Source organism: Acomys minous, assembly GCF_964271855.1.
Source record: "Acomys minous genome assembly, chromosome: 7".
In the NCBI taxonomy this organism is placed as follows: Eukaryota; Metazoa; Chordata; class Mammalia; order Rodentia; family Muridae; genus Acomys; species Acomys minous.
The window spans coordinates 74699320-74710847 of record NC_140488.1 but is presented as its reverse complement, the minus strand read 5'-3'; the positions used below and the strand labels follow the sequence as shown (position 1 = coordinate 74710847).

Below are 11528 nucleotides of genomic sequence, written 5' to 3'. Positions count from 1 at the left end.
CCTCCTCCTCCTCCTCCTCTTCCTCCTCCTCCTCCTCCTCCTCCTCCTTCCTCTTCCTCTTCCTCTTCTTTTGCCACCACCCCCAGCTAAGTTTTATGATCCACAAGAGTCACTTGGATTTCTGAGTGGGAGTCCCCACACAGGGATGCTGCTTCCTTCCCCCGAGTCTGAAGGAACTAGAGTTCTTCCACTTGTCATTGCCCAGGTGTACCCCAACGCCCTCTCCTTTCCTCATCTGGAACCTGGGGTTAAGGAAGACCTGTGCCAAAGCTCAGGGAGGAATACTTACTTACTTTCTACTTACATACTTAATGTGACCAAGGGAAATTAATAACACACTTGGAGGTGGTAAGATAGATTCTTTAGCAGAAACTAGGTACACAAATGCCCGAGGAAGATAGTGATGTGGTTGTCTGCCTGCTTGGCTCTATTTGAATTAAACTTCTGCCTGCAGACTGCCAGGACTGTGAGCCAGCTCTCTGTGAGCTGTGGGCTCCTCCAACATGGCCCTGAACCAAGCTGATTCCAGGTGCTGTGAACAGGCGTTTAGCTGTGGAGTCAAAGGATACTGATCCAAGTTTGGGTTTCCAGTGTGTAGGAGCGCAGCAATTACATCCACCTGGAAAGGACCCTTCCAGAAGTCTAGGGCAGGAGACAATAGATGAAGCCTTCCAAGGAATCTGGGGATCAAGGAAGAGATAGAGGAAATGAGGCATCAGGATCAGTCTAAAATGGAAGCATGGGGTTTGGGGGGGTATAGGACAGCTCTGTGGGATAGCCAGCAGGTGGGCGGGAAGGTAGTCTCCATGGTAACAAGTCTCCACGGCAGCAAATCCCAGCAGGTGGGTGGGAAGGTAGTCTCCATGGTGACATGTAGTCTCCTCAGCAGCAAATCCCAGTGGGTGGGCGGGAAGACCTGTTTCTGTGGTAACGCAGTGCGCTGACTTCCTCATTTCTCCATCAGATGAAAAAGATGATCTGACCCAGTGGCTTCTCAACTTTAGCAGGCATCAGCATCACCTGGAGAGCTTGTTAACAACACAGATTGCTGGGCTGCATCCCCTAGAGTTTTTGACTGCTTAGGTGTTGGAGGAAGGGAGATGAGGACCTGCCCCAAGAGTGATGTGAAGGGGGTCATACCAAAGCCCTGGGGGGGAAAGTGAAGATGGACAGATTGCACAGGAAGGGCAAGGTGAGCTTAGGGACTGCTGCCTGTGGGCTCTTCACTTCAGAGAGAACGAAGGAGAAAATGTAACTGTAGATCTACCACGTGCTTGGCTTATGCTCATTTTATCCTTGTTACAACCCTTTGAGGTATTTTTATCCCCATTTTACAGAAGAGGAAACTACGGCCCAGAGATTTTTAAATAACTTGCTGAAAGCCACATGTCCAAGATGGATTCATCCTAGATTTAACCAAGGGCTGCTTGGTTCCAGGGTCCTTGCTTTCTCCCCACGGTATCTTTCCTGATACTACGATTACATCCCTGGGTACAACATCAGGGCAGAGAATGCTGAGTTCTGGCCATTTGTAAGCTCTGCAGCTTAAGTCTTCTGCCGAGAGGAAACAGCCACATCAAATTAGATCATGGGTGGGAGGCAGGCCTAGATTGGTGATGCTGGGCCTTGTGAAAGGAAAGGAAGCAGCGGTTTGTGTGAGCATTCCTGAGATGGGAAGCGCTACCTGAGTGCATGCTTCATGCCGTCATAATTCAAAGCTCGCATCCCTCCACCTTCATTATCTCGTGCTTTTTGTTGAATCTAGGTTTCCTGAGCACTGGGGATCAGGCTGCCAAGGGCAACTATGGGCTCCTTGACCAAATCCAGGCCCTCCGCTGGGTGAGTGAGAATATTGCCTTCTTTGGAGGAGATCCCCGACGAATTACTGTCTTTGGCTCCGGCATCGGTGCATCCTGTGTCAGCCTCCTCACGCTGTCTCATCATTCTGAGGGTGAGTAGCTCTTGAGGAGTAACATAGAACAGCTTAGCGCTAGTACACATCGAGCTCCTGGTATCCCAGGCTCCAGAATGGCTGCCTCCATACCCCAGGCATGCCCAAGGGGAATCAGCACTCCTACCAGCTCCATATCCCATGGGGCGTGGGGAGGTGAAAAGGAAATGTTTCTGCGCAGGAAGACGTGCTTGTCCTCATGTGAAAGAATCCCCATTCACACCCTGCTCGGGCTCACATGGGAATCGTATTTGGGAGAGTGGTAATAGAATGCTTCTCTCTGAAGGAACAATAGTTCCTTGTAGGCAACAGAATCCTTCACTATGGGAACGGCATATTCCTTCAGAGTCGAAATCTAAGGTGGAAATTGGCTTCTAGGTGTAAGTAACACTTGTCCACCTCTCTTGGTGGGGAGCAGAGGTCTGTACAAAAGGAAGAATGGTCTAGAGTGAGAGGTGGGTCCAAAGTAAGACTCCCCAGCCTGAGAGACAGTCTGCCCCTAGGGAAACAGACTTCTGTTGGACCATAGACTCCCTCCAGGACTATATACGTCACTGAAAGGACGTTCATTTTTACCCTGTTTCTGGTGTGGTCCTCTCTGCCGGGGAGTTTCTGAAGGGCTTGCATAGGCCCTATTTTGCTAGGCGAGGGGGTTGTTCTGTCTCCATCTGGCTTATAGAAAACATCATACTTCTGAGAAGAAAAGCTGAGCTTCTTGTGGGGAAAAAAAATGTTCTTGAAATAAGTGCCCTTCTCTAAAGTGAGGAAGTATGTGAGTGGGAACACTTTTTTTTATGGCTGAGATTGACCCTGTGATGGAGTGCTCTCACAAGAAGCCTTGCCATCTTTTGAAGAAGGCTTGTGAGGAACCATCTCGCTGTCCCAGAAGCTCTGTCCCTGAGCCTTTCTAGAAACTTCACTGGTGGAAGACTAAAGTGCAGCTTCTATCTGGGGCAGGAAGAGAGAGAGGGAGAGGGAGAGAGAGAGAGGGGGAGGGAGGGGGAGAGAGAGGGAGGGAGAGAGAGAGGGAGAGAGAGAGAGAGAGAGAGAGAGAGAGAGAGAGAGGGAGGGAGAGAGAGAGAGAATGGGGAGATGGCCATTGTGGTGCACACCTGCACTGCCAGAGCTTAGGAGGCTAAGGCAAGAGGACTGCTACAAGTCTGAGGCCAGCCAGGGTTACCAGCAAGACTCTGTCTCAAAAAAAAAAAAAAAGAAGGCACACACATGCATGCACACACATGCATGCACACACATGCATGCACACACATGCATGCACACACATGCAGAGAGAGAATACGAGTGAGTGAGTGAGTGAGTAAAAGGCCTGAGCTTCATCCCCAGCACCACCGGAAGGAGGATCTGTTTCTAGGTGGCAGGAGACCAAACAAGAATCCTTTTTTTTTCCCCTAGAGGAGGGTGAGGTGACTGCCTATAAGGATGCCTGTGTCTGAAGAGAGGCCTGGCCCCTCTTCTGCCTGGGCCTCTTTACTGGGCTAAGGCCTTCCTGAGCCTGCACTGTGCTGTGCATCTTAAGGGAGACTGTAGCTCTAGCCTCTTTAAAGACTTGTTCTCTCCCCGGGAGAGGTGAGGTGTGGCTCAGTGACAAAGCGCTTGCCTACCCTGCGGGATGCTCTGGGTTTCATCGCCAGCACTAATCAATGGAGGGTAGTGTGGGGAAAGGGCTCTCCCTTAAGCGCTAATCCACACTTCTCTCCCTCCCTCTGCTCACATAAAGCACCTTTCCACTGGCCCTGTGTACCTGAGAGCCAGATGCTCTCTTGGGAGTGTTGGGGCCAGGAAGAAATAGTTCTTTCTTTTAGAGAGGTGGAAGAATCCTCTTCTTTTGGGTTTGGGGGATGGGGTCTCCATCCAGCTCTGGGAATCTGGGTGTGACATGTCCATAACTTCAGCAAAAGGGAAATCTATGCAGAGTCCACCCTGCCAGGGCACGTGCCGGGAGACCCTCAGACCCCAGGGCCTTTGCTCTTGGGATTCATCCCTAAACTCCCAGAATGTGGGGCTCTCTCCTGCCTGCATTTCTCATCTCTCATGAAAAAGACCCCTTTGTGGTGTAAGTGCCAGCTCCCTGGTGGTGCGTTGGCACAGAACTGGGCCCAGCTGGGCAGGAAGCTAGAGCGAGAGACAACAGTGATAAAGAGAGGAGGGAGCATAAGGAGGCCCATGTCTGGGATCCAAGGGGTTAATTCTCCCCAGCATTTCCCTTAACCCCCAAGTTACCAGCCCCTGTACCATACCGGACTGGGAAGCAGTGTATAAGGGGGCAGGGCCTTGACAGGGAAACAATCAAAGAAGGGGCTCAGCTTCCCCCCCCCCATCCCTCCCCCCCGGCATCTCCTGGTAAAAGACTAGCTCTTCCTTCATAGCCAATTCCCAACATAGAGTGGCCTCAGTGACAAAAGATAAAATGCTTTCATGGCCAGATGTGATATGACAGCTCTGACCCCTGCCACCTATATTCTGTAGGGCTTTTCCAGCGGGCCATCATCCAAAGTGGCTCTGCTTTGTCTAGCTGGGCTGTGAACTACCAACCAGTGAAGTACACCAGCTTGCTGGCAGACAAAGTGGGCTGTAACGTGCTGGACACCGTGGATATGGTGGATTGTCTTCGACAAAAGAGCGCCAAGGAGCTAGTAGAGCAAGACATTCAGCCGGCCCGCTACCATGTGGCTTTTGGCCCTGTGATTGATGGTGATGTCATTCCCGATGACCCTGAGATCCTTATGGAGCAGGGAGAGTTTCTCAACTATGATATCATGCTAGGTGTCAACCAGGGTGAGGGTCTCAAGTTTGTGGAAGGGGTGGTGGACCCCGAGGATGGTGTCTCGGGCACTGACTTTGACTACTCGGTCTCCAATTTTGTGGACAATCTATATGGCTATCCTGAGGGTAAGGATACCCTGCGGGAGACCATCAAGTTCATGTACACAGACTGGGCAGACCGTGACAACCCTGAGACCCGCCGTAAAACGCTGGTGGCACTCTTCACTGACCACCAGTGGGTGGAGCCTTCAGTGGTGACAGCTGATCTGCATGCCCGCTATGGCTCACCTACCTACTTCTACGCCTTCTACCATCACTGCCAGAGCCTCATGAAACCCGCATGGTCAGACGCAGCTCATGGGGATGAAGTGCCCTATGTTTTCGGTGTCCCTATGGTAGGTCCCACTGACCTTTTCCCCTGCAACTTCTCCAAGAATGATGTCATGCTCAGTGCTGTTGTTATGACCTATTGGACCAACTTTGCCAAGACCGGGTAAGGAGAAAATGGATGACTTCTTCTTCTTCTTTGGAACCCCACCATGCCCTCCCTTTTGCTCCTCTGTCTAACCCCCTCCATTATCTCTCATTCGATGCAACACCCTACATCTTGCTTGCTAACACCCTCAGTCTCCTTCTTGCCATGATTCTGTGCTTCCCCTCGCCTTCCTTCATTTTTCCTTTTGTTCAAGGAGGTAGTAGAGCTCTCGCTTAGCACCGCCCCCCCAGGCCCTGGTACCCAGAGCCACCAAATAATAATTGTGTTGAAGCTCAGAACTCTGTTAACATCAGGTCTGAGCGGGGAAGTGTTACTGGCAGAATTGTGGGATTCAAAGTTAGCTGGTCAAAAGCACTATGGAGGGGAGGGAGCGTGCACTGGGAAAGAGCCTTTCATGGGGCTCTTGATAAAACTGGGCAAATGAAAATAGGTATTCAGTCGCATGTGAGAAGACAGAGGGTTTACATGGCCTGATGGCAGTGGATGAACGCGGGGAAGAGTGAGATGTTTTCATGCTGCCTGCCATGGGAACTAGGAGTTCAAGGCCTGGGGAAGGAAAGGGGGAGGGGACAGACAAGGCCCTGAAAAGCATGGAAGTCATGGGAAATTTCAGACTGGTGGGAGTGAGAAGAAGGAGGCTGGGCCTTTTCTTTCTCCAGGTAGCATGGTGACCCCAGATTTCAATGTGGTATTTCAGGGATCCCAACAAGCCGGTACCCCAGGATACCAAGTTCATTCACACCAAGGCCAACCGCTTTGAGGAAGTGGCCTGGTCCAAATACAATCCCCGAGACCAGCTCTATCTCCACATCGGGCTGAAACCAAGGGTTCGGGATCATTACCGAGCCACCAAGGTAGCCTTCTGGAAACACCTGGTGCCCCACCTGTACAACCTGCATGACATGTTCCACTACACATCCACGACCACCAAAGTGCCGCCCCCGGACACCACCCACAGCTCCCACATCACCCGTAGGCCCAACGGCAAGACCTGGAGCACCAAGCGGCCAGCCATCTCACCTGCCTACAGCAATGAGAATGCCCCTGGGTCCTGGAACGGAGACCAGGATGCAGGGCCACTCCTGGTCGAGAATCCCCGAGACTACTCCACTGAACTAAGTGTCACCATCGCTGTGGGGGCCTCCCTCTTGTTTCTCAATGTGTTGGCCTTTGCTGCCCTCTATTACCGGAAGGACAAACGACGACAGGAGCCCCTGAGGCAGCCCAGCCCCCAGAGGGGAACTGGTGCCCCTGAATTGGGAACTGCTCCAGAGGAGGAGCTGGCCGCATTACAGTTGGGTCCCACTCACCATGAGTGTGAGGCTGGCCCCCCACACGACACACTGCGCCTCACAGCATTGCCCGACTATACCCTGACCCTGCGGCGCTCCCCTGATGACATCCCACTCATGACTCCCAACACCATAACTATGATTCCCAACTCCCTGGTTGGGTTGCAGACCTTGCACCCCTATAACACCTTTGCCGCAGGGTTCAATAGTACCGGGCTGCCCCACTCACACTCCACTACCCGTGTATAGCTCTAGCGCAGAGCACAACCCAGCTCCCAGCTCCCTCCCTCCCAGACCCACAAACACACATGCACACACATACACATATATGTACACGCACGCACCCACACCCTACAGCAGACCCATCTGCACAAACACAGACAGATGTGGACATGCACCCGCATGTACAAAAACACAAAGCAGAAGTGAATCTGAACAGGCCCTTCAAATGGGGACACATATGAGTCCTTGGTACCAAGGGCCCATGGGAATAACAGCTGGAGCCAGCTCCCTGAGCCCAACCATAGACAACTCCTGGGGCCCTGGAAGCCACAGCCGGACACCCCCTTGGTGCTCGCCTTCTCGGAACTGCACCGTCTACCAACTGCAGACTCGGGAGCTTTAAAGAGCTCTTCCTCCCCCAGACTTGGTCTTTTCTCTAGGTCTTGTTTTTGTTGATTTTTAAAAAACAAATTTGAAACCAATGCTTTTCCAGCCCATTGAGTGCTAAGCAGCTCTGGAAGGGAGTGCTCCAAGATCAGGATTCTGTTTCTGGGACTCCCAGTGTTCATACAACCAGACCAAGGAAAAGGACCCTCCAAGACAGTAAGACTATGGGGTACAAGACTATGGGGTGAAAGGAGGAAGAGGCTAGCAATGGATGGGGCTACAGGGCCATCAAGGACAGCACCAACTGGCTCTGTGTCTCCATAGAGGACTGCAATGCCTACAGGGTAGCCTGCTCCTGCAAAGGCCAGCAGCAGCAGCCTGCGGAGAGGAGCCTACGTTTGATAAACTAAGTACTGTGGAGGCCCTGACCTTATTGGGCCTCTGGGTATATAATCTGGGTTCTGCCTCTGCCCTTGGGGTAATGATATCAGAAATCTGCCCCATTTCTTTACAGTCTCCTTGTGTCTGTCATTTCTCTTTCAAAACAGTGGTGGATTTTTTTGTTTGTTTGTTTGGTTGGTTTTTGGTTTTGATTGTTGTTGGCTTTTCTTTTTTCTTTTTTTCTTTTTCTTTTTCTTTCTTTCTTTCTTTTTTTTTTTTTAAAGAAAAGTTCTTAAAACACTAACGGAAACCCACGGAGTTTGTCCTTTGTAAAAAAATTTTAAACACAATGTCTTGATATAAAAATAAAAAATCCAGTTAGCACTCCCAACCTGCCTCCCTTGCACAGGCCTGCCACAACAGCTCCTGGAGCTAGGCGCCTGCTCAAGCTGGAAGCTCAGTGCTCCAGCGGCCTGCCGCCTGCTGCCTCATAGCGTCGACAAGTCTGAGCTGTGCTCTGCCCTGGGCCCCCTGCGCAAAGCCTCTCTGATCCTAATCATGTTGCTGTAACTGTCCTCCTGCCCCCAGCACTTGGAATTTTCTGCAGCTGAACCTCTCGTCATCTTGGGGCACCTAATGAAACGGCCAAAATAACATTTCCTTCCTCCTCTGCCACCAGGCCACCACCACAGCTGCCACCACCTTCTCCAATGCCACCACTGCCATGATCATCACCTTGCCCTCATCTTGGACTGGTGGCTAGGAGGAGGCTTGACCTCTGACCTGCTGAAATTCTTTCTCCCATGGAAACGCAGTAGATGTGGCATCAGCCTGTGGCCTCCTCTGTCTCCACTGACTTACAGAAGGGCCACTCTCCTTCCTCCAAAGGATGCGGGTTTCCTTGTCTGTGAAATGGAATAGCAGAAGTCACTGGAAAGGAGTTCCTCTGGGGGACTGACACTAGTGGCTCCCTGACAACTTTAGGGGAATGGATTCAAGGCAGGACCCATAGGGTTAGCGTTGTGGGATTTCCTACTGCCCTCTGTGACTTGAAGGGCTAAACTTGACGTCTGCTCATCAAGCATGACAGCTGGGCAGGGTGACTGATACTTCAGAAACCAGGAATAGAGTTCTTCGAAGTGATCCTGACAAAAATGAGGGAAATAAGCTATCACAAGGCAGGATGGTGTGCAAAGGGGACAAGTACAAGGTAGTGTCTACAAAGATCAAAACCCAGGACTAATACACTAATGTGTTGCCAGGGACAATGGTTGGCTCAACACAGGAACAGTTAACAGAAGGGCTGGAAGAAGCGCATGTTGAGTGATTTCACGATTGGAGACTAGCTTTGGGCCCTCCTTTCTTCTTCGTTTTTTTTTTTTCCTTTATTTTTTCTGAAACAAAGATACTACTAGCATATCGTAACAAAAATGTCAGGGTACGACCTGAGAATTAATCACAGAGTGACTGTTAAAAGACAAGTCACCCCAGCGGCGTATAGTCCAACCCCCTGACACCTGGAAGGAGGAACAGAAAAGGGAGGACCAGGAGTTCGAGGTTTTCCTCAGTTACATAGTGACCTTGAGGCAAGCTTGGGCTACCAGAGGAGAGAGAGAGAGAGAGGTATGCAGGTGCCTTGGAGGCCAGAAGAGGGTATTCAGTACCCTGGAGCTGGAGCTGAAAGGCGATTGCAAGCTGCCACACATGGGTGCTAGAAACCTAACTGATCAGGTTCTCTAGAAGGAACAGGAGGTGCTAACCCCTAAGCCATCATTCCAGCCCCCCGAGACGCTGTGCTGAAGACACCAGAAATAAACCAAAAGGAGACCTAGAATTTGACCCAATAGCTTATGACCCTGTCGTCATCCTCTTGGACTTGCTCTAGGCCTACGTGGTTAGACAGCAGCAGCTCTAGCTTTGGTGGGTACGTTTCAAGTGGGTGGGGTCTGGAGAAGAGTAACAGCTCTAGGCCCAAGGCTCTGCAGTTAGGTTGCTTTGGTTGGTTTGAGTTTGATTTGTTTGTTGGTTGCCTTTTTTCGTTTATGAGACAGGGTCTCACTAGGTAGCCGTGGCTAGCCTGAAACTTGTTGTGTAGACCAGGCTGGCCTGGAACTCACAGACATCCACCCGCCTCTGTTTCCAGAGTGCTGGAATTAAAGGTGTGCACCACCACGTCCAGCAAAACATTTTCTTTTTAAAGATTTTGTTTTTATTTTTTTGATTTATTTATTTTATTTTTATGTTGTATGAGTGCTTTGCCTGTATATATGTCTGTGCACCCCGTGTGTGTCTGATGCCCATGGAGGTCAGAAAAAGGAGTTGGAGCCCCTGAAACTGGAGTTTATAGATGGTTGTGAGCCACCATGTGGGTGCTGAAAATGGAACCCAGGTCCCCTGCCAGAGTAACAAGTGCTCTTAGCCATTAAGTCAGCTCTCCAGCCCCAGGTTTTATTTGTATGTATATGTGTGTGCACATCAGATCCCCTGGAGCAGTAGTTACAGGCAGCTATCAACCATGGGTCATGTGTGCTAGGAACTGAACTCAAGTCCTCTGCAAGAGTAATCCATGCTCTTAACCACTAAGCTATCTCTCCAGCCCCCAGGTTGCTTTTTATGTTTGCTTTGTTTTGTTTGAGACAGGCTCGCTCTATGTAGTCCTGGCTGTCCTGGAACTTGCTACATAGACCAGGCTGGTCTTGAACATACAGAGATCTGCCTCTCTGAGTGCTAGGATTAAAGGCGTGTACCATCATGCCCGGCCCTAGGTTGCTTTTTTTTTTTTTTTTAAATATAGAAAGAAAGAAGCTGATGAGGAACAACCAATGGTTGCCAAATACCTACTCTGTAACAAGTGTGCTTTGACCATCTTCAAAATGTGACTCCTGAATAAAGACTGAGCTGTGTTCTTTCATGGCCTGTGTGCTGCACTCCTTCTGAGGGTGACAGAGTGGAAACAAGACTAGGAGAAAGCCAAGGTGTGATGTAAGTGTGGTCAGGAGGTGCTCTGGGTACCCTGAAAACCCTCAACAGCTGCTGCCAAATGGAATGGCTGTGCTGTCTTTCACCCTCTGAGAACCTGGATGATGCCACATTTTGGGTCCATTTTGTCTGTAGTTTCATGTTTAACCTTTACGTGCTCCATTTCAGATATTCCCAGTGGGGCCTCTCATAGTAGAGAGCCTCTAAATCAGGAGACTGATTCGTGGCGTGGGTTGGGGGGGGGAGCGACTTAGACATGGCATTTCTTCTTACACACTCAGGATGCCATAGCGAAGCAGGGACTCACCAGTAGGCAACTTGAGTTGGTCCTCACACCTTTCAAAGGCCTGGATGGCCAAAGCAGACAGGATTTCAAGATGAATGACAGCCATCCTCAAGCCATGTGGTTTCCTGGTCTGGGCCTCATTGCTGAGCAGCAAGCCTGAGTTGACATCACACAAATCATTTGTGTTTAAGTATAGGGGGCTAGACACAACCATCTTAGGATCTGTAGGTCAGAGGTTGAAAATCCCTGTGCGAGAATGGTACCCATGACTGTTGGGCTGACCCTGTGATAGCTTATCTATCCGGGCTGAAGACACCCATGCCAGCACATTCTCTCAGGAACCTCCCTCAAAAGAAAGCCATCTAGCCCCAGGGGCCCTCACGGTCTGCTCAATAACAGCCCGCATAGCATATTTGCAGAGCACCTGGTGGTAGTTTTTAAAACCCCACAGAAAACAGGATGAGTATGTTCTTCAGCCTCAGGACTACCTATTTGGATAGGAAAAAGGTGAATCCCACAGTTACAGATCAATTAATGTGGACCCGATGAGGGGCAAACAAACACAAGGCTCCTTAGGGAGCCATAAAACAAAATAGACTGTTCATCCTTGTACAGAGTCAGGAAAAAACTGATCATCCTCCCTCACCCCATTCAACTCCCTCCCTTTGATGGGGAGACTGGAAAAAGTCTATGAAGAGAAAGGCGTGGCCACGGTTGCCTGCAGTTAGATAAGGCATTCTTGAGACAAGCCAG

At 50.4% G+C, this 11528-nt stretch overlaps 1 protein-coding gene across 3 annotated transcripts in view; it reads left to right on the top strand.

The window, feature by feature from the left end:
- Window positions 1-10421, top strand: part of NLGN3 (neuroligin 3) — a 25167-nt gene extending 14746 nt beyond the window's left edge. For all 3 annotated transcript variants that reach the window (XM_084791022.1, XM_084791021.1, XM_084791020.1), the window contains 3 exons: window positions 1766-1951; window positions 4436-5225; window positions 5926-10421. In XM_084791022.1, coding sequence (XP_084647148.1) covers window positions 1766-1951; window positions 4436-5225; window positions 5926-6769 — 1820 coding nt within the window. In that variant the 3' untranslated portion in view covers window positions 6770-10421. The remainder of the gene's footprint in view (window positions 1-1765; window positions 1952-4435; window positions 5226-5925) is intronic.
- Window positions 10422-11528: the final 1107 nt, after the last annotated feature.